This window comes from Amphichorda felina (genome assembly GCF_050947745.1).
Source record: "Amphichorda felina strain 45539 chromosome Unknown scaffold_3, whole genome shotgun sequence".
Classification (NCBI taxonomy): domain Eukaryota; kingdom Fungi; phylum Ascomycota; class Sordariomycetes; order Hypocreales; family Bionectriaceae; genus Amphichorda; species Amphichorda felina.
Window position 1 is genome coordinate 2,926,661 of NW_028145047.1, and position 21,902 is coordinate 2,948,562.

At 58.0% G+C, this 21,902-nt stretch overlaps 7 protein-coding genes and 1 non-coding gene across 8 annotated transcripts; 6 read left to right on the plus strand and 2 right to left on the minus strand.

Moving 5' to 3' along the window:
• Positions 1–221: 221 nt before the first annotated feature.
• ACO1O0_003604 (uncharacterized protein) lies at positions 222–1,592 on the plus strand (the record flags this gene model as incomplete). The annotated part of the gene is made up of 1 exon (XM_083193053.1): positions 222–1,592. One exon carries the CDS (start codon positions 222–224, stop codon positions 1,590–1,592), a length of 1,371 nt encoding a protein of 456 aa, XP_083052110.1.
• A 299-nt stretch (positions 1,593–1,891) lies between these two features.
• ACO1O0_003605 lies at positions 1,892–1,982 on the minus strand. The gene has a single exon. It is a non-coding gene; the product is annotated as a tRNA-Val (tRNA).
• Positions 1,983–3,236: 1,254 nt separating this feature from the next.
• ACO1O0_003606 (uncharacterized protein) lies at positions 3,237–4,160 on the plus strand (the record flags this gene model as incomplete). The annotated part of the gene is made up of 1 exon (XM_083193054.1): positions 3,237–4,160. One exon carries the CDS (start codon positions 3,237–3,239, stop codon positions 4,158–4,160), a length of 924 nt encoding a protein of 307 aa, XP_083052111.1.
• Positions 4,161–4,696: 536 nt separating this feature from the next.
• On the plus strand, positions 4,697–6,068 carry ACO1O0_003607 (uncharacterized protein; the record flags this gene model as incomplete). Its single annotated transcript, XM_083193055.1, has 2 exons — positions 4,697–5,771; positions 5,830–6,068. The coding sequence occupies 2 exons, from the start codon at positions 4,697–4,699 to the stop codon at positions 6,066–6,068; spliced, it is 1,314 nt and encodes a 437-aa protein (XP_083052112.1).
• A 1,816-nt stretch (positions 6,069–7,884) lies between these two features.
• On the plus strand, positions 7,885–10,049 carry CCR4 (Endonuclease/exonuclease/phosphatase; the record flags this gene model as incomplete). Its single annotated transcript, XM_083193056.1, has 2 exons — positions 7,885–8,779; positions 8,833–10,049. 2 exons carry the CDS (start codon positions 7,885–7,887, stop codon positions 10,047–10,049), a joined length of 2,112 nt encoding a protein of 703 aa, XP_083052113.1.
• Positions 10,050–14,195: 4,146 nt separating this feature from the next.
• ACO1O0_003609 (class I SAM-dependent methyltransferase) lies at positions 14,196–16,142 on the plus strand (the record flags this gene model as incomplete). Its single annotated transcript, XM_083193057.1, has 1 exon — positions 14,196–16,142. One exon carries the CDS (start codon positions 14,196–14,198, stop codon positions 16,140–16,142), a length of 1,947 nt encoding a protein of 648 aa, XP_083052114.1.
• Positions 16,143–17,249: 1,107 nt separating this feature from the next.
• Positions 17,250–18,420, plus strand: ACO1O0_003610 (uncharacterized protein; the record flags this gene model as incomplete). Its single annotated transcript, XM_083193058.1, has 2 exons — positions 17,250–17,606; positions 17,659–18,420. 2 exons carry the CDS (start codon positions 17,250–17,252, stop codon positions 18,418–18,420), a joined length of 1,119 nt encoding a protein of 372 aa, XP_083052115.1.
• Positions 18,421–18,692: 272 nt separating this feature from the next.
• Positions 18,693–21,554, minus strand: ACO1O0_003611 (uncharacterized protein; the record flags this gene model as incomplete). The annotated part of the gene is made up of 1 exon (XM_083193059.1): positions 18,693–21,554. The coding sequence occupies one exon, from the start codon at positions 21,552–21,554 to the stop codon at positions 18,693–18,695; it is 2,862 nt and encodes a 953-aa protein (XP_083052116.1).
• Positions 21,555–21,902: the final 348 nt, after the last annotated feature.

The window sequence follows — 21,902 nt, forward strand, 5'->3', positions numbered from 1 at the left end:
CTACCGTGCGGATGGGAAGACTGGATGAACACGACTGCCTGAGCCTATTTCCTCCTGGTTGCTGGTAAGAAACTATGCTAAGAGCACTACGGCGGCCTCGTCTACAGTTGCATCCGCGCTGCCCATTATAGGAGAAGAGGCCATATATCCTATTATTATCCCCCGAACGATGCTGGCAACGCTGGACCGTTGACCTCGATTCGCCCTCATCAATCTCGACCATGGCCTCTGGCGTCAACAACCAGCCACACGTTGACAATGGGTCGACCAACACGCCTCTCAACCTCAACGAGCCCAACCTGGCCCTCCACATGACCCTCGCCGCCTTCACCGGCATCGCCTGGTACAATGTCATCGAGCTCAACATTGCCGTCTACATGACCTTTAAGCGCAAGCGTGGCCTGTACTTCTGGTCCGTCTTTGCCTGCATCTGGGGCATCGCCCTGCACTCTACCGCCTTCATCCTCAAGCTGTACGGCATCGTGCGCGCCTACCAGGTCACCTGCACCCTCATCACCATCGGCTGGTACGCCATGGTGACGGGCCAGTCGCTAGTGCTGTACTCGCGGCTGCACCTCGTCGTCCACGAGCCGCGCCTCATCCGCGGCGTGCTGGCCATGATCGTCTTCAACGCCGTGGCTATGCACCTGCCTACGACGGTGCTCACGTACGGGTCCAACTCGCCCGACTGGCGCCGCTTCAGCGAGGGCTTCCGCGTCATGGAGAAGATCCAGATGACCATGTTCTGCGTGCAGGAGCTGGCCATCTCGGGCATCTACATCTGGGCCACGCTGCAGTTCCTGCGCCCTGCGTACCGCCGCAGCATCCGCTCCGTCATGGTCCAGCTACTGTGGATCAACGTGGCCATCATCGCCATGGACCTGGCCATGCTCACCATGGAGTACCTCAACAAGTACTTCCTCGAGGCCGTCATGAAGGGCGCCATCTACAGCGTCAAGCTCAAGCTCGAGTTTGCCGTCCTCAACCAGCTCATGCAGCTGGCCAACTCGTCGCGCCGGCGCGACCTCGTCCACGACGACAGCCGGAAGCCGTACTTGGATACCACCGGAGGCGGGGGATCAGGAGCAGGGCGTGGCGGTGTCGCCAGCTTCCTGCGTCGCTTGATCCCAAGGCCCCGATCCGACGCCGTCGACGAACCTAACAACTACTTCATCTCGCCGTCTATCCTGCAGAGCACCGGGTCGACTCGTCACCGCCACCTACAGCAGCGAAGCGTGACGGGCTGGCACGACCGCCATGGAAGCCGGGGAGGGCACCCAGAGCCCCCGGAACATGGCATTGCCATGACGACGGAGATCCGGCAGCGGATCAGCACTCCCCATGGCACGCAGGAACACTCGTGCGACGACCTCGACAGGGCCGCCTTCTACCATGGCGAGAACCGACCAGGGAACCGGCTGGGGAACACGTCGCTCACCATGGTCGGCACCAGCATGGAGTCCGGAAAGTCTGGGCAGTCACAGCTGGAGCTGGTCGACTATGCATCGGTGTCTTCCGACGAGGCCGTGGTGACTACGCCGTTTCAGGGCGGGCTCACTGCTCCGCCACCTGTCGCTCAGCCGAGGATATGATATGGCTCATGCCGCCTTTGGCTATGATGCCTTTAATGGACTGTGCTCATCATGTCTCATTGAGACTTGATGCTCAAGTCCGATGTTCGCACTCCATAAGCCTAGTATGAAGAGTATTCGCCCCAATGTTCTCTGATACCAAGAATAATTACGGCCGACGGAAAGAAAAAAAACAAAGAATGAATGGAAAAAAAAGAGTTGGCCACCAGAAACCGAGGATCAACAACACCAGGCTGTGCTCAATCCCAGACGCGTCCTTGGGTACAAGCACGACGAAGATGAACCACCGGCAAAAAGAATGGTTTCGCCCGGGCTCGAACCGGGGACCTTCTCGGAAGTTGTTAACATTATCTGTTAACGAGATGCCATAACCAACTAGACTACGAAACCGATCATTGGTCGATGAAAGTCGACAGGCGATATATCGCTCAAGAATGCGCACGTATGGCGCCTAGCGGTCCCACAGATGAATCTGAAGAGCGGAGTGGACAACGAGCGCAGCGAGGGGAGATATCATGGACATCATTTGAATTAAGCGGACTTAGACAAAAGCATATTGGGTAACTGGAGTCTCTGAACTTTACTATGTATATTATTAGACATGAAATATACGTATTAATACACCGTGAGGACAGTGTCACGGTTACGAGTTCACAGTCTTTCTAAGCAGTGCCATGTTGAAATAGGCATCGGAGATGCCATGATTTTTTATTTCAGAATTATTTGTTCGGGATCGTCTACTTAAAGCTGACTACTCCTCAGTGACTAACAAATTCCGCGGTTTGATCGCATCCGCAAGATGTGGCCTGTTTCCACATCTTATCTCAGGCTGGCCTGTGAGACGCAGCTTCAGAGCTGCATTCTAATTTTACCACTTCTGAAACGAACTAATGAAAAACTCTCCGAATGGATATAGACAGTATTTTGTTTCCCATTATCCCCGAGCCGTCTAGGATTGGTATTACACCGGGCATCCCTCGGCTCGAGGTGCACTACCACTCATCCTCACTTGCAACTTTTCAATTTAACATACAGGATGACTGCATTGTGCCGCAAGAGGCACGGCCGAGATTGATTATCGCCCGCTTCTCACCCCATCTAGATCGTGTTCGATTGCGGTCGGTAGGAATGGTGAGATCCGACAGCTGCTTCACCTGCTATTTTGGGTCGTGGGATTACACGACATGTGGAGCCCAGCCATGTGTGTGGTGGCCATGTGTGCTGCCATCATACTAGGAAGGAAATCCTATTTCGAATCTTTTAACTCGATTGGTTGTGTTAACGTTTCTTCCAGTTGGATGCGCTTCTTCGCGAGCCTCGACTCTAAACCGCAGCCTGGCTTGATAAGTTCAGCCTTCTCGCCCTTCATGGACTTGACTTGAGTATCTCTAGCTACTGCTTCTACACTCCTTTTTCTCTTTGCAAGCGTCTTTGAGAGACTGCTCAACCCGGGTTCTCACCCTAGTCATTCCTTTACCGCCAACTTGACGACAGGTCGCCAATATCATATTCTGATTCTCTATCTGCCCCTTTGACAGTCCATCAACATCAAAGAGCAGCTATACCTTTTCGGTCTGCCTTTATCTTTCTTAAGAACCTAGAACCACCAGACCGTTCTCTTCAAACCAACAGCCTTTTGCCATCATGTTCACCAAGATCACCACCACTGCTGTCCTCAGCACTCTCGCCGCGCAGGCCTTAGCCTCGTCTCACGGACACCGCCATGTTGACCGATCCAACCCTACAACCTTGGAGACCGTCGTGAGCATTCCGGAACCCACCCAAGAGCCCACTCCCGCTCCCCTCCCTGACCTGGGTGATCATCTATCCGTGCGACAAGAACCCCCCTTCTTCGCCAAGCGAGGCCTCGCCTACAACGACGCCACCCTAGCCAACATCTTCGGTGACGGCTGCGAGGCATGCTCCTGGGGCTACAACTGGGGCTCTTCCCGCAACGGCCTGGACGACAAGTACAACTTTGTGCCCATGCTGTGGGGTGACCGCCCCGAGTTCACCGGCGTGTGGGACAACAACGTCGAGGAGGCCCTCAACACGGGCTCCAAGGCCCTCTTCAGCTTCAACGAGCCCGACCACGCGGAGCAGGCCAACATGGATCCCGTTACCGCCGCCGCCGCCCACGCCTTCTGGATGAACAAGTTCCAGGGCCGCGCGCAGATCGGCGCCCCGGCCATCACCAACAGCGGCCAGCCGGGCCAGGGCCTCGAGTGGCTGCAGGGCTTCATGGACGCCTGCAACGCCATCGAGGGCGGCTGCGCCGTCGACTTCTGCAACGTCCACTGGTACTCGGAGGCCCAGTGGAAGGACACCCTGTACGAACACATCCAGGCCGCGCATGACATCTGCGGAGGGAGGCCCATCTGGGTGACCGAGTTCGCGCCCGTCAACTCCGATGGGGAGATCTTCTCCTTCCTGGAGTCGGTCCTGCCCGAGCTCGACAACATGGAGATGGTCCATGCCTACTCCTACTTTATGGTGAGTATCGGCAGCCTCATGTTCTCGGATATGGACCGCAGCGACTTTGGCAACCTCTACGCAGGCACCCTCTAAGGGGCTGCAGACGGGGGCATGGGGTGGGTTCCGCCATCCCTTTTCGCCTCTTGTTCAATGGTAATGTGCTAGGAGGATACGTATAATGTGGTTTTATGTTTTGGGAACGGGTTGTCATTTCTTCACTTCTCTGTATATAGTTATGCTGCCTGGTTGGATGACTGGGTGCATGTATAGAACTATTAGGTTATGGACGGGTCGCCTTGGGTGCGTTGGAGTTTCCGCAGGGGGCCCTGTTCTTTGGATATACTCATGGCCAAGTCTTCTATTACCAACTTGGTACTTTTCAACTTGGTACTTTTGATGCCGTTCCTCAGCTCCAACACCTGTCTGGCGGTCCGGGACTCCTGCATAAGCGAGGCCGCCCAGATCAGGCAGGCCGGAGTGATCGAACATGGAATCTGCATATTCGGCTCCCGCCATGGACGACTTCTCTCTCTCTCTCACTCTTCGGCCTTTTAACTCGAGCCGACCTCGAATATGTCGACGCAATCACTTCCCCTCTCTCACAATACTGATCCGTACATCTAGCAGAAATGAAGCTCCATACCTTAACTACGCTCCCCATCTCCCTCTTATTCACCTCCCTCAGCAATTTAGCCCACGCGGGGGATCCTTCCCCTCCCACCTACCAATTCCTCCCGTCCCTCCGTGACCAAAATGCCCTCCAGGACGCATGGATGATCGAGCGCCGCTCCGCCATTCCCTCCATCCTCCGTGCCCACGGTCTCGATGCATGGCTCATCAGCCAGCGCGAGTACGCCGAGGACACCGTCTTCTGGAGCCTCAAGTATGGTGTCCAGTTCTCGGCCCGTCGCCGCACGACGACCCTGTTTTTCGCGGATGGCACTGAGCGCACGTGGATCGACAACACGGACAAGCTGTGGGAGGACATGAAGAGCGTGCTAGGGGAGCATCAGCCGAAGACGATTGCCATCAACGCCGATCCCGAGATTGCCTTCTCGTCGGGCCTGCACGCCGGTGAGAGAGATGCCCTAGCCGACGGGCTCGGTGAGGAGTGGACGAGCCGTTTTGTCGTGGACTCTACGCTCGCCGTCGAGTTTATTGGCACCCAGATCGCCGCGAAGCTTCCCTGGTTCCGGCGCCTCCAGGAGACGGTATGGACGTTGATCGCCGAGGCCTTCAGCGAAGCCGTCATCACGCCGGGCACGACCACCACGGAAGATGTGGGGTGGTGGATGCGCGACAAGATACAGGCCCTCAACTACACGACGTGGTTCCACCCGACCGTGTCAGTCGTCGATGAGGCAATGCCCTATGATGACGGGGAGGAGGGCCGGGTGATTCAATACGGGGACACGCTGCATGTGGATTTTGGCGTCACGGCCCTGGGCATGAACACTGATACGCAGCACCTAGGCTACGTCCTTCACCCGGGCGAGACTGAGAAGGATATCCCCGATGGTCTGCTGAAGGGCCTCGCGAAGGGAAACCGGCTGCAGGATATTGCGCGTGCGAATATGATCCCGGGCAAGACAGGCAACGAGATCCTCAACGCCACTCTTGCGCAGATGAAGGAAGAGGGCATAGGTGGCAAGGTATACTCCCATGGCATTGGAGACTGGGGTCACTCCGCCGGGCCTCTCATCGGTATGCTATCCCTTTCTCGCCAGGCATCCCAAGCCCTGTACTCACTACTAGTCCTCAGGCATGAGCGACCTCCAGGACGGCGTGCCCTTCCTGGGCGACCTACCCCTCATCAACAACACCTGGTACAGCATCGAGCTCCTCGTCGAGCATTTCGTACCCGAGCGCAACGCCACCCTCAAGTTCCCCCTCGAGGAGGACGTGTACTGGGACAGCGACGAGAGAGACTTCAAGTGGGTGTACGGGCGGCAGGAACATTTCCATCTGGTCAGAACGCCGGTCAAGGACCAAGATCTGTAAACAGTCGATCTACGTATCATTCCCCCTATGGATGAGAAACAGTGAGATATCGAGGTGCATCGTGCATATTCACCTTGTCAAAGAGACACATGATAGAGGTGCTAGCTCGTGGCCAAGCTCATCTAGTCGGTCAGGGTCCGGGCAGAATGGTGAGTGGTGAGATGTCCGATATCGCCCGTTCAACTGTCCAGGGGCGCATATTACGTACTAACATTCGAACTATCTTTAATATATATAGCGCTTGCGTGATGATACAATCAGAGACCCAGAGAAGCCTTTGAGCGAAGAAGTGCGAGAAGGTGGCGGGCCTTGATGAAGACGAGTTGATTGGTACATATACCTATCCGTCAACTTGGGCTTCACCAGCTAAGGTATGGTTTCCCATTCCCTAGATACAGGCAGTTAGTCCGTACCGATGTTGCTCTAGCGCGTCGTGCGTGGCCTTGAATCCTCATGGGGCAGCTTCCAAGTTGCCGAGCTAACAAGCCACATGCTGGAGGTTTAGGCTGAAGACAGCAACGTGTCCTTGATGCCAGGGTCCACAAGTCCAACCATGTTCTCAAGTGCATAGTAAGTACCTATCCTAACGCCAACAAAATCAAGAGGCGACGAGGCGCAAACGATATTCCCATTGGCTCTCTAAGTCACGTGGCTATGGTCTGATTAGGGGCAGAGCAACCGCGTGAGAACTCGTGCTGGTGTGGCTGTCAGTGAGGATATGGTGGGGGGGCACGACACTAAAGCAGGTATGGGAGAAGACCCTAATGCGGACGAAATGAAACTCCAAAAAATGATGATGCAACCAGTGTTCCGGGATACCAGTAAGGGAACCAGTCACTCGTCTCAGACTGCGGCTCAAGAACCGCATGAGGCCATAGAACCACCGCAAATGGTGCGTGATGCTTTGTGCCTGGCGGAGTGGGCCTAAGGCGGCGTTGGGGAAGGGACATGCATGACCCGCACGTGACCTTTGGTGCGGAGTATCAGATGTCCCGGCCGATGGTGGGCGCGCCGAACTCGTCGCTTGCCTCCATCACGCCAACCTTGACACAATGACTATTGATCAATCTCAATATCGGCCACTCATCCTCTACCAGACAATATCCGTGTAGCTTCAGCGTTTATATTTGAGCCTCTGCGCACACTCTCTTGCTCACGTATGTTATCTCTTCCCCATCCTACCCCCTCTCCCTTCCCTTGACCCGTCGCGCAAGTCTCAGACTTGCCCGTGGCTCATTTCGCCCACCTAGCTCCCAAGCATAACACACTTGCTAACTTCCCCTTGCTAATAGGCCTCACTCGCACCGAGAAAAGACCGTTTGTGGCTGTAACGAGCTTCACTTGCCGATATCTCTGTCGTCGTGGTTCCACCAGCCAACATCCACCCCTCAGCGTTACCCCGACCACCCACCCAAGCTCCAAGCACAAGTTCTGTGGGCTTCCCATGGGCAATTGACAACGACGCCAATCGCCCAACCATCCAAGCGTCCACTCTGCACATGCAGAGGCATCCTTTCCCTCGAACCCATGCGCGAAGACGAGCCTCTTCTGTTGTCCTTCACTACCAGCCACACTTGAAACCGCGAGCGGATACGGATCCCCAGACTGCCCGCCTCAATCCCTTCCCACCTCCGTCAACGCGTATCTAGCGGCAGATGCTCACCGACACTGCTCCCCGTGGTCCGAAAATAACGTCTTCTACCTACACCGAGCGGTACCGCCCTCAAGTCGAGCTTTTTGCCCACCACCAGCCGTCCTGAGTGTTGACCCCCCACGTCATCCAACTTAGGCGGCCGAGCCATCAAACTCTGCTGGCATGTACTCCCAAAACCATCAGCAGGGCCACAATGCCCGGCTGAATGGGGCGGGGCGTGGGATGCCCAACCTCCTTTACAACTACCAGCAACACGCCCAACACCAACATCCCTCCCAGAGCCAGCACCACCAAGGCCTACAGCCTGATCATGGCCTACCCAGCACCAACGGCCTCGGCCACCGTGGCAATTTCCCATCAGGCGTTCTCTCGAGCTCCACGCCCTTCAACGCCTCTCTGCAAAACGGTCACAATGCAGCATCTAGAGCCGGTCAACCACCCCCGAATGAGATGTGGTCGGAGCAGATGAGGCTGCACCAAGAAGCGGAGAGGGCCCACACAGCCATGACGGATCAACAGCAACCACACTACTATGCTAGGTTGAAGGCGTCGGAGAACAAGGGCATCGGCGGCCCCCCGCCGGCATCCATCAAGACCCAGGCAGACAACGAAAGCGACCTTGTCGATAGGAGACGACCCTACGACCCGGCCGAGGAAACGAAGCGGCAAGATTGGCATAATATGGACATGAGTGGCCAGGGACTGAGGAACCTTGCCCCCGAGCTCTTTAGGTACCAGTTTCTGAATGAACTGTACATAGCCTCGAACAAGCTTTCACGCCTGCCGAAGCAGATTGGAGAGCTGCGCCAACTGCGCCACCTGGATGCGTCCTACAACCAGATCTCCGAGCTACCTCCGGAGCTGGGCATGTGCACCTACCTGAAGCAGCTCCTGCTCTTCAACAATAACATCTCACAGCTTCCATATGAACTAGGATCACTCCACATGCTGGAGATGCTGGGAATTGAGGGCAATCCCCTGGACGACGACATCAAACATGAGATCATGCAAAAGGGCACCAAGAGCTTGATCAATGCCCTCAAGGAATCCGCACCCAGTAAGTCGCTAATGGATAATCGTACACCAGTCATCCGGCTAATGTCTCTTTAGTCCCCCCACCTCCCCCACCCCGGCAAGATGTCATCATCCAGGAAGATGTCTCCGCCAGCCTCGAGCGCATCAAGGTCTTTTCCTGGAATATCCTCTGCGACAAGTATGCCACCCCCCAGACGTATGGGTACACGCCGACCTCGGCCCTCAGCTGGGCATACCGCAGAGACTGCATCCTGGAGGAGCTGCGTGACAGGGATGCCGATTTCCTTGCGCTCCAGGAGGTTTCGACAGATGCCTTCAAGGAGGACCTAAGCCCGCCGCTCGCTCGCATGGATTACAAGGGCGTGCATTGGCCCAAATCAAGAGCCAAGACCATGTCGGAGAAGGATGCGCAGTCGGTGGACGGCTGTGCCGTCTTTTACAAGCAGAGCAAGTTCATCCTGTTGGACAAGCAGCTTATTGAGTTTGCTTCCATCGCCATCAACCGACCGGACATGAAGAACCAGCATGACGTCTTCAACCGTGTGATGCCCAAGGACAATATTGCGGTTATCTGCTTCTTCGAGTCCCGGCTCACAGGTGCCCGTATCATCCTGGTCAATGCTCATCTGACGTGGGATATAGCCCTCGCAGACGTCAAGGTGATCCAGACGGGTATCCTCATGGAGCACGTCACCAAGCTGGCAGAGAAGTACGCACGCTGGCCGGCGGTCAAGGACAAGAAGATGATTACGCTGCCGCAGGATGATGACAGCGTGGCGCCCCCACCGCAAGCCGAGCCAGGGCCAAGTCAAGAGTACCGCACCAACACGGAGATTCCCCTGCTCGTGTGCGGCGACTTCAACTCGACACAGGACTCGTCGGTGTATGACTTACTTACCAAGGGTCGTGTGCCGCCGGACCACCCCGAGTTGTCGAGCTATCAATACGGCAGCTTCACGCGTGACGGAATCGAGCACCCCTTCAGCCTCCGAGACGCATATGCGCACACCAAGAAGACAGCGGACGAGCTACCGTTCACCAACTACACGCCCGGCTTCACCGACACAATCGACTACATATGGTACACGACCAATTCGCTGGAAGTGGTCAGCCTGCTGGGACCGCCCGATGCTGGCTATCTTACTAGGATACCTGCTTTCCCCTTCTGGCACTTCCCAGCAGACCATATTCAGATCATGGCAGAGTTTGTGATCAAGGGTCGGAAAGAGAAGAAGCACCTCCCCGAGAGGGAGGTTGACTTTGGGAACGGAGGCGGTAGTTCGCGGTCATAAGAAGGCGCCAGCGGCATAGGGGATATAGTATCCCCCTATATTGTGGATCGGAAAGGTATAAGTCTTTAGAAGGGCAGTGTCATCTTTCCCCCCCAGCTTTCAACTGGCACCTCTTCGAACTCTGGATGTAAGTTGCATTTCTTGGCTTTTTTTGCAAACTGGAGTTTCCGGATCTTTGCACGGCTGGCGGCTGGAGTGGACATGGAGGGAAACAATGGGGGCCTGATACAGGTGTCTTAAGTCTATGTGACCAGGTGGGCAGCGAAGGGGACCGAAGCGGTTTTGTAGGAATTGCCTGAATCATTCATGCGCAAGCATTTATTATAAATTGACGCTCCATTGCCTTTGTGATGGTATCACTATGTTGGTTCGCTTCCTTGAACACCCGAACCCAAAAGGGAAACGGGCAATTTGCCATGCGTGAGCTGTGTTTAGGGTAAATACCCCTAACTCGCCACCGAGTTCATGAGGGCTGTCTAGATCACCCGAAGATATATTGCCAAGCGAGGTTAATGTTTTATGAAACAATATTTGGCACAGATACTTTGGGTTGAGGGACGGGACTCCGGTATGGGTTTTCGGAGGCCTTTCTACTGGCATAGGCTGCAGCTATGGTGGTGTCAACCGACACTGATACAAGTTTGAGGTATGTTTGAACATGTCAGCTCTGCTCAGGGCTAGGACATCAACGTTTGTGAGAAACCTAACTATAGGACCGGGGTTCTCAAGCTTAGTCTAACTAAGATTTAATACCTCAGTCCACAATGCTCTTCCCGCAGGTATTGTATCAGCAAGTAGCAACTATGCGTCACATGCTATTTTGTCGTCTTTTTCTTCTTTACTATAATGCTGTCTGATATCGACCCTCGGAGCCAAGGCTTTCGGGAATTCCAAGCACCGCCGCTTTGCCCAGTTTTCCCGGGCCCCATTATTATTCCCAGCTTGACGGTTAACGACTTGAGACATGCTACAATAGACACAGCCATCGGGACGACAATTCTGCGTGATCGTCGTGACAGGTCTGGGGAAATTGACAGAGACGAAAGAGAATAAAAATAAGATCGTGTCAATTGCGGGGATGAAGTCTGGAGCGCAGGAGTAGCGTCCCACACACGCCCGCAAACCAGAGGTTAACGGACAGGACTCGACTCAACGAGGAGAAGGATCAACACACATGGCCCGATGGGGGAAATGTCCAGTGTCTCCGACAGGTCACCGCTCATCATCCTTAGGACCCTCGGGGTCAGAGGACCGAGGAGTTTATTGTTTTTAATTCAGCAGCTATTATTAATATTACCGACATTGTATTGAACCAGCGGGCATGCGGATAGAACGGGTCAGCACATGCCGCACAGCTGACAAAAGCGGCCCTTGCAGTAGCAGAGCGCGAAGAGTGCCTGAGACTCCATCACTCCAACGGTGCGCGTGCATATGCTGCATGTTCCCCCTCGCCTGGTAGCCCCGAAGAGGAATTCTACCGGTGCACGTCGCCCAACTCGTGCCTCCCCTTGTCGCATCCCTTCGCCGACTTCTGCTCGTGAGTCGTCGTCGCTCGTGGCCCCTGGCGGATCCCCGTCCTCCTGGGTCCAGGGCACCAGCTGCCACGTCGTGGCAGAGCGATCCCGACCCTCATCGCGCGCGCGGCATCCAACCGGACACCTTTGCTGCTCGGGTGCCTAGTGGCTGTTGGTCCCAGTTGGCGGCGAAGCTCTAGGCGCATCCAGGTCTAGCGGACCGCGCGCCGCAACACGCCATAATAGTACGAAGAAGGGGGGGGGCTGGTCGATCTGAGAAGGAGGAGGAGTATGAGGAACAGTTGGGAGGAGTGTGTGGCGGCTGAAGGCGGCGGAGGACGAGGACGAAAAGTGATGATGAACGAATAAATATGTACCCGGGAGCCCCATCCCCAGGTTCCCCAGGTTCCCCTTAGGCTCTCCCACCCCCCCGCCGTCTCCCACACGAGAAAGACATCCATGGATGACCCCGAGGCATTGACAATCGCTCAAGGCCTGGTTTGATGTCACCCTGAGTCCCTGACACGGTGACACCCCGTCACCCGCCGAGAACGACCACGGGCATTGATCCTTATTCCACCGTCGCCCGACTGGACCAGTGGACAGGCCATCCGTCGCTGCACAGCATCCGCCTCCGGCCCAATCAGGACATTTCTACGCATTCCACGCATTCGCGCGGTGAAACGCAGTGGTCCGTGACACTGAGACGCTTGCCGAACGACCATAAACACGCGTGGAGCCGACGAAGGGGAAAAGGGTCGAAAAACTGAAACCTCACGGCTGTCGGAAGCCAGTGGAAGCCAGTGTCACCTAGGGTCGTGGGAACGTGAAACCTACCAGTTGGACTGGAGTGAGACGTCACATCGGCGACCGACCGGGCCACCACTACAGAGTACTACCACCACCACCATCCACCAACCCACCAGACCACCAGACCACTGCACCGGGCGAGGCAACATTGAGTCTAGGTTCTAATTACTGGCGTCGACCCCCAAGGGATTTGGGCAGTCGCCAAGCACCAGAGTGCCATATTACTACATACATACGCCGCTGGAGTGATCCCGACGAGTTTTGGAGCGTATACCCAAGAGAGAGATATCTGAAGATGAATGCCCGTTGAGAGAACAGTCGTCCCCCCCGAAAGACAACACCGCTTGGCCGGGCCATTGCATGATTGCATCCGACGACACGACATTGAAACACTGAAACATCCAAGCGACGGCTACTGGCCCACTCCGCGTCGGCTCGCTGCCCGCTCCCCGCCACCGTCCTCCCGCCCGGACGCCAGCAGCTGATCGTCTGTTCTCTCCCCGGGCTTCCAGCCTGTTGGACCTCGCACAGCAGCTCAATCCGGTGCAACCCTCAACGCAGTGGGGAGAATAAATACTGTACGAATATTATTGCTATACACGCAACGCGGGCAATCCGGCCTTCGGGGAGGATTCAAACAGAAGAGGAGGGCCAGCTTGGGCAAAACGAAACGCGCAGTCGGCCAAAGCCGAGCGTGAGGGTTTTTCTGGTCCTGCCGCGCCCTGCCTGCCCCCTTCCCCCCTTTTCTCCCCTGTGGGCGCAGCAAGCCCCTGCCACTGGGCCTGCAACGGACTGACGCCCAGTTCTCTCCCACTGGGTCCGTCCAGGGACCTGAGTTCTGAGTGAAGAGCAGCAGCAGGCTCGCAGGGAGGTCTCGCACGCAAACTTTGCGGTTTTTACGCAAGGGAAGCCGCACGCCGGGGGCTCGGGCGGCGTTCCGCGGTGTCAGATCTGTTCTAGAAGAAGCCCGCTCAATTGGAACCTAAGTTTGAGCGCGCACTACAGGTCGAGGCCAGGGCACCCAGGCACCTGGACTGGACAGGGTCAACTGGCAGCTAGCTAGCTAGCCAGCCCAGCCAGCACCACCTGGTCATCAGGACCCGACCGACCGGACGGCAATCCAGCCGGTAATTTTCGAGGAAACAGGAATTGATTGCCAGGGAGCGCGACTCACAAGACCGGTGAGCCCAGCCAGTTGGCGCCGCGCCGTTACCCGCATCCGGGGGCTAGCGGATGGTTAGCCACCGCCCCGGGGAAGCTTACAGCGCACCCGGGCCCTCTGCTGGGCCGCTGGCAGCCTCCTGGGCACGCGCCACAGCGCACCACTGCCAGTCTGACACCCAACTGACACCCCACTGGCGCCCACTGGCACGGTGCGCCCACTGAGTCACTGGCACCCACAGTGCACCTACGTAGCTGCTGGAGTTGTTGGTCGTCTGTCCAGCAGCTAGCTGTCGGCAGAGATAGCCTATCAGATATCATCCAAACCTCGAGACAAGCTCGCCGTCGCTGCTGGCCATTCGCACGCGGCTCCAAACCTTGGGGATCCAAGCTGGCCTGGAGCACCCCCTACTGGCGCATCGCCTCCCTAGGGACTGGAGCAACTGGAGCACTGGCTGCCGCGGGCCACCCGGCGACAGGGGGAGTCCAGACAGGCTAACGGGTCAGACAACGCCCATTGCGCCCATTGCGCCTCAGGTCTCCACTGCAGCTGCTGCTCAGGAGGCAGACCTGAATCCCACCAGTGCCACCACACACGAATAGCCAGCAACTAGGCAGGTACTACCGGGGCCGCCGCTGTGGCCCCAATCCCCCATTCCCAATGTCTGAACACATCTACGGCTACTACGAATTCTCTGCCCTCCCTCCTCCGCCACTCTACTCCCGCCGCTCCAAACGACGCCAGCAGCAGCAGCAGTCCAAGGGCTCCAACGACATCCACGACGCCACTGCTGCCAGCGATCCCAACACCACCAACACCACCAACACCACCAACGACGACCCCTCGGCCTTCGCTGGCCCCGACCCAGAGGCCAGGCCGCCGCGCTCCCGTCGCTCGCTGGTCCGCGGCAAGCTGACCAAGGCGCCCGCCGAGAGCAGCCAGAGCACCACCTCCCTCACCACCTCCCTCTCCACCGTCCCTACCAACAGCAGCGGCGCCAGCAGCGACAAGGCGCCTGAGCTGGCCTCGCGCGTCGCCCCCGCCAACGGCTCCGGCGCCGCTGGGGCTCCAGACGCTCCCGACTCGCCAGACCCTCGAGCTTCCTCCTCCACAGCCGGCTCCTCCGGCTCCGCCCCGGCGCCCGGCTCCGCCTCCTCCCTCAATCACCGCCCCAGCAGGCCTAGGCGCACCCAGCCGCTGGTCCCCAGCAGCACCGCCGAAGCCCTCTCCGGCGCTCACTTCAAGTATGCCGCCATGTATCCCGACACGGACCCCAGCAGGCAGCAACCAGCCCAGCCCGCCTCGAAGCAGCTAGGCACCGCCGCCGCCTCCTCCTCCTTCCCCCGCACCGAGTCCGTCTCCTCCACCAGCGTCACCACCGCCCTCTCGACTCGCACCGTCATCTCCACCGACCCCTCGGCCTCGGGCGAGGCCCAGAACCCCCTCTCCTCCAAGCCCTTTGTCCAGCGCAGCGGCCGCACATACCTCAATGACCCTACCCTGCCGTACCTCCTGCCCGTGGACCTGGCCGAGCTGCACCGGGAGTCCCTCCGGACGCTGCTGCTCATCCAGGTCCACGGCGCCCCCGTGGCCTGCCCGGCCCTGACGGCCAAGCCGCCGATGCGGGTGCTCGAGCTCGGCTGCGGCACGGGCTTCTGGAGCATGATGTGCCACCGGTATTTCAAGAGCCACGGCCACAGCAACATCCACTTCACTGGTGTCGACATTGCACCCCTAGCCCCCGGTAGCGCCAACACGCCGGCGGACTCGATCAAGCCGGACAAGGACATGAACTGGACCTTTGTCCAGCATGACCTGCGTGTCCTGCCCTGGCCCTTTGCCGACGGCGAGTTCGACCTCGTCCTCAGCAAGGACATGTCCACCGCCCTCCCCCTGGCTGACCACATACCCTTTATGGAGGAGGCGCTGCGCACGCTCAAGCCGGGGGGCGTCCACGAGGTCTGGGAGACGGACCACACCATCCGCATGCTGCGCCCGCACGTGCCCAACCCGTCCGCCACGGGTGCCCAGGCCGAGGAGCAGGACGCCGCCAGCAGCCTGGGGGCCTACATGATCAACGTCAACACGCCGCTGTCGGCGCCCGTCAACACCTATCTCGTCGAGTACAACAACTGGGTGTCCAAGGCCTTCGAGTCGCGCCACCTTGTCGCCAACCCATGCACGCTCGTGGGCTCGCAGATGCTCATGGAGCCGGACCTCACGGGCGTGGGGTCGCACCGCGTGGCCATCCCGCTGAGCGAGGTGCGCTGGGAGCGCGAGGGCGTCGGCGGCGTGGTCACCAAGGACGGAAAGTCGTACGTCGACACCAAGGGCAAGTCTGGGGACAAGCTGATGCGCGGGGCGCACCAGAAGGCGGAGAAGAAGACCCTGACGGCCGGGCAGGCGGCGCTGCGGCGCACCGCGCTGCTGACCCTCGTGGAGCAGATCCAGGCGCTGGAGCCGGCCCTACGCGAGGTCAGCGGCAAGAGCCAGGACGAGTGGGACGTGTGGATGGGCAAGATGATGACGGAGCTGATGAGCGACGGCGGGACGAGCTGGGGAGAGTGTCTCGAGTCCGGGGCGTGGTGGGGGCGCAAGAAGCCGTGAAGAAGAAGGATACGAAAAGGGAGAAAGGGGGGAAAAAAAGAGAGAGAGATGGGGAATGGCTGTCTCGACCATCTGACAATGCGTTGGATGGGGGCAGATCATTCACGTTTGACGGTAGATAGAACACTGATGACGACCGTGTGGATAAGCATTACAGGGGCAGCGGGGTTTGGGGGGACCTTCGGGGGGTTTTGGATACCAGGCTTGATGCCTACGAGAGTGAGGACATTTTTTTGTGGACTGCATATATACATTGGATTTCATCTATTATATTTTCATGACCTTTTTTACAGTGTTAAGCCCCGGTTGAATTGCGCTCGTCCTGTGCTAACTATGTGTGCTATGCGTCTGGGTCGTATCGTTTGCGCAACGTCCGGTATCGTTTGAGGTAGTACCTAGAGGGTCAGCACATTATATGACGTGTTGAAAGAGATCTGGTTCCTTGGAGGAACAGTCACATACAGCATCTCAATTTCTGGGGACCGGTTAGCCAAATGCCATAAAAAGTGGTGTATGGTGCCATAGTCGAACCCACCTTTCTTCACATACTCGGCCTGCCCGATGCCCTTGCGGATCTTGTCCTCGTCGCACTCATCTGCCTTGCTCATAAACGCCTTGTGCAGGCGCGGTCTGAAGTACTCATACCCGAGGGGATACTCCCGTCCCAGGAAGAGCAGCTCTGCATGCTCACCGGTCAGTTGTATGCGTCATGTTGGGGTAGCTCGTCGTAACCGAGGCTCATGAAGCACGGCATGGCTGGAGGGACTACCTCGTCGTCGAAATGAGGCGCTTACCCTTGTATATGGCAATGACTTGTCGCCGTAGCTCTGGATTCGGGGGTCTCATTCTGGGCCCTTCACAAGCATGGCGAGTTGTCGCAAGGTGAATGTCGCGTTGGGAGATGCTGCGTCGATGATGTCTCCCGGCCTGTGTGGCCCATTCGGCTACTAACGTTAATTCGTTTCCCCGCCACAGCCCCCACCAGCCACACCCCGCAAGGCTGTCGCGCTTAATGGCCCTCAGCCTTCTCTAGCATCACCCGCCTAGACCTCGATCACGACATTGCGCCCGCTGGAGCGCACTCCGCCCTCCGGCTCCTCCTCCGCCATGACTCCCGCCGCTTCTCGAACTCCCGTAGCTATCAGGGTTTTCCCCACCCTCGGTTCATACCGGGCCATACGACCTCGGCCTCTTGGGGCCGTCCCCATCGGTCATTGCGGTCCCGTCACCGATCGTGGCCTCCTAGGCTCCATCCCCCACCTATACCACGATCTCGGCATCCTACCCTTCGCGGGATGCACCGACCAGCAGATCACCCGAATTGGTGACATCCTCTCACTCATTGTCGGCCTGGGGGGCCCGGCCGCCATAGCCACCAGGCTGGAGTGGACCGGCAAGATCGTGAAGCAGCGCATGCCCCCCTTCACCAAGTCCGCCATCCAGAAATCCCTCGACCCTTCAACCGTACGTCACTACCACCCTTCCTCTACATACCTGCAGACTAACTCCCCCACAGGCCGGCACGATCAAAGCCCGGCACATCTACGAACTCTCCGCCAACACCCTCAGGAGCCACGTGCTCGCGCACCTCTGCAGTGGCAGGGGGTTCAAGCCCAGAGCTCTCAAGATCCGCCCCGTCGACATCCACGTACCCGGCAGGCCCTCCCCGCAGACGGTCCTCCAGATCCCGGCGCTGGGCACCGACGGCAAGGACACCCGCACGCTGCCCGTCGACGTCTTCACCAACGTGTCCATCCAGACCAGGAAGGGCCCGTCCACCACCGCCCCCCTAGTCGGCGAGCTGAAGCTGTACACCTGCGGCGGGCGGGGCGACTATGCCGGCTCGTGCCGCATAGAGTACACGATACTGCGCCTTAGTAAGGACGACAGCGGGACCTCGTGGACCGTGTTGAGAGCCCAGGATCTACCACCGACGTCGGATCGGGATGCGGACCTGCAGAGGCAGAAGACCAGGACGGTGATGGAGACCAAGGTGCTTCCCGGGCTGTGGGATCTAGAGAGGGAGGTGTACGGCGAAGAGGCGGACAAGGTTCAGCTACTAGAAGAGGGACGCAGGACGCGTCGTGGCAAGAAAAGGCTTGATGCGAAATGTGGTGGCGATCAGGGTGCCGGCGGGGATCTGGAGCTGGCGGCACTTTTCGAGTCCTTGGCACCGCCCGGCGATGAGGGCCCTGTTGCGAATCTCGGCGCCGTTGGGGGAGATGCCACGGAGGGGCAGGGTTTGGAGACAGTGTCCAGGTTCGAGAGCAGGAGGTGACCAGCCTGATACCCAAGACCAGAGACGAGGGGTTGTGCATATTACATTGGCGTTATGTTCAGTTTTGGAGCTATGGCGGTATGCAACATAAGAGCATAAATACTTTGCATTTTCAAGGTTAAGGGTTTAAGATTTTCCAAGTAGTAGTACGAAGTAGCCACCATCGACATAGACTCGACATCAGCATAGACACATCACGTAAAAAGCACTACTTTTATTGCCTATAACTCGCTGGTTGGCTCTCTCGACCACGCTTAGACCAACTCGGACCATCAAGTAGGACTCGTCGGCATGCTACCGCCTCCGCTGCCCCCGCTGCTATGGGGGCGCAGAGGGCCGCGGCCAAAGTGACGCCACAGATTTTGCGCTTCGATCGGCATGGGCGAGGGCTCCTCGTCGCTGGACTGGGTAAAACCGCTAACATCACTGAGCATACTTGAGCTGCGGCCGCGTGTCTTCATAGGCCGAGGCTCAAAGGCTGGCGCCGTTGGCGGGGGCTGCCACGTCGACGGTCCGCCCGAGACGGCCGTCACCGAGGGCATCATGTCTGCGGTTGACCCAGCCCAGATGCTCACCGGTATGTGAGGCGGAGCCGCCGGGTTCGGGTTCCACGCGCCTGGTGGCTGCTGCTGAAAGTCACCAGCTAGATCCATGGACATGGGACCAGCCCCGCCATTGACAAGAGCTGCTAGCTGTGCTTCCATGGCCCTGATCTGCCCGATCTTACCCGCGTTGGTAGCACGGATATGGGTCAGCCGCTCCCGATAGTTACTCTCGATCCCGGCCGTGTGCTCATGCCAGTGGGCACGTTCCTGTCTGCGACGCTCGGCCTCGTCTAGCCCCCGATTGTTGGCATCGGTAATGTTGGCAAGCTCGGTCTCGACCTTGTTAATGCGCATGCGGATCTTGTTGACCTTGCTGACCAGATTTGAGTGCTCCAGTTCCTTTGCCTTGACCTCCCTGACCAATTTCGCCTTGAAATCCTCGAATTCTTTCTTCTCACCGTCGTAGAGCTTCTTCTCCCCCGCGTACAGCCGCTCCACCTTCTTCTTACGTTCGGTGAGTTCGGGGGCGGAGTCAAAGTTCTTGAGCTGGTCGGCTAGGGCCACCGTGTCACGCTCCGCCTGAGACTTCTGGGTTTCCTGCTGACGAATCTTTTGCTTGTACTTTTCGTCGTGGTTACCCGCGGATGCGAGCTGGTTGTCTGTGAGCTCAATGTCCTTCTTCAAATTGTTGATCCGAGTCTTCCATTCCTTGCGCGCCGTCTTAAGTCGATTCTTCTCCTCGCCGAGTCTGGCCTCAGCGGCCGCAATGGAGGTCTTGAGCGTCGTAGCTGGAGAGTCGGGTCGCAACGAGCGCTGGTCGTTGGGGACAGCCGACGCTCCGGACTCGGCGTCGCGCTGGGGCTCATGGACGGTGCGAATGCTAGTCTTGAAGAGAACTTTTTCGGTGCGACGTTCCACAAACTCACAGACGTACTTGGACGCCGGCCGAAGTCCGTAGATGTCACCCGTCCATCGAGTGCCCTGCTGCTCTTCTTCCGTCTCCTCGCCCGCATCTACGGGGAACATGCGGGTGGGCTGCCAATAGGCATTGTTGACACGGACAAAAAAGGGTCTCTCTGGACTCTTGGTCGAGGTAGGGATCGCCTCTCCGGCTGGGGTGCTTGCTGGTTCTGGTTCTGAGTCGTCATCGGGGAAAAGACTAGTGTTAAAGCATACTTCATCGCTGCCGACATATGATATCCAAATCTGGCGTTCCTGGCTTTCGAAGGGTGCATTGCCGAGGTTGTGAACATCGGTAGCGTTTGAACCGACCTGCTCCCTGGAGTTGTTGGACAGTTCGTACTCCTTCATGACAACAATCTTGGTGCTTGCGAGCGCGGCCCATAAAGGCTGCTGTAGGCGTACTTGGGTGCTTTGTTTCCTCCTCTTTTTGCTTGCGCTGGATGAGCCGTGCACCTGTTGAGTGCTGGGCTCTGCGTCCGTTGCTGTATGTCCCGCGTCGGCCATTGTGCCATCGCCGGTCCCAGCAGCAGACTTGCCTGCCTCGGGGTCGATCGTGCTCCCTCCTGCGCCAAATTTTTCTCTTCTTAAATACCATTCTTTAATATGCCGTATTATTCCCTGCGTCAGGATGTGCACGGCTAACAGGCTTCTCATCCATGCTACGAAGCCCTTGACCTCGAAATCTTGTGCATGTAGCTTGAACGGTTCGTGTAGCACGGCCGGCACCGGCCAGTTGTCGGGAATGTGCCGCACTAGGCGTGCCCAATGCGACTGCGTCCCCCGGAGGAGGTGATGCAGCATAACCCAGATGAAGCATGTTGTCAGGCCGCGTGAAGTCCCGTCCCTGGCCCCCGTTCCGCCGCCAAGGGTGATGGCAATGACGGGCTTGGCCAGGTCTAGCATGACCTCCTGTAATGGCTGCCACAAGAATAGCCAGAAAAGAATAAACAATACGTCCATGCAGAGGAGAGTTATCGGAGAAGGCGTCGTCGCCATGCCGTCGAGAATTTCCGCAAAGTTAATGTTCATGCCGGAGCTCGTCGTGACGGGTGGGACAAAGGTAAGGACGGCAAAGATGGTGTAGATAAAGGTCAGCGATACGGCAGGGACATGCATGAGGATGATGAGGATGGCCAGGGTGTCCTGCATAGGGAGCGCTTTGAGGACGGTGGCCGCTAGCTCGAGCGGCCCCGAGTCGCGATGGACATCGACGTTCTTCATGGCGTTGACGTCGATCTGGCGGTGGCCCGCATCGATGTCTACGATCTGGCTGGAACCGAGGTGCGAGCCACCCGACTCGGATGACGTCTCGTCGGAACAGCTCCCTTCAAAAGTTCTACCGTCCGCAGCAGATTCGCCATGATGTTTGGAGACGCCGTTGGTCAGAGACTGCGCCGCAGCGGAGGCTCCCTTGCGAGGTGGCGAGCAGGGAAGTCGTGCCTGGCCGGGGCTAAGGTCGGCCGCCGACCTAGCAGCGCCCTGGGCGGAGGCGTCGAGTTGGGCTTGGCTCTTCTTGCCGACAACTCGTTTGGTGGTGGCAGGGCCTACGAGCCCATTCTCGTGCCTAGTATCGCGCTGGCCGGCGGCGCCTGACTGTCGCTTGCCCGAACCTGAAGCGCGAGGCATGCGCAGAGCTGTTTTCCCTCTTTTGCCAGCCTACGCACTGCCCAGCAGCCCAAGAAAGCCCGGAGGACCAGGCCAGGGCCAAAAGCAGCGAGAATGGACGAGGCTTCTCGAAATCGAGCGGGAAGGTTACAGGCAGGCGAGAAGGCACGGGGAAATCGGGTTGTCGAGGAAGGCGGTGCGACCGAGGGCGAGGGGTAGGATTGGAGTCGTCATACGTCGGAATGGGGGGAATCTGGATAGGTAGGCTGCAGTGCGGATTCGATGAGTTTGGGAGCAGCAGGCAGGGAAGGTCGCTACCTGCTGGCGGGATGGTCGTGTGCTGGCGCTGGCGGGGGATGGAATGAGGCT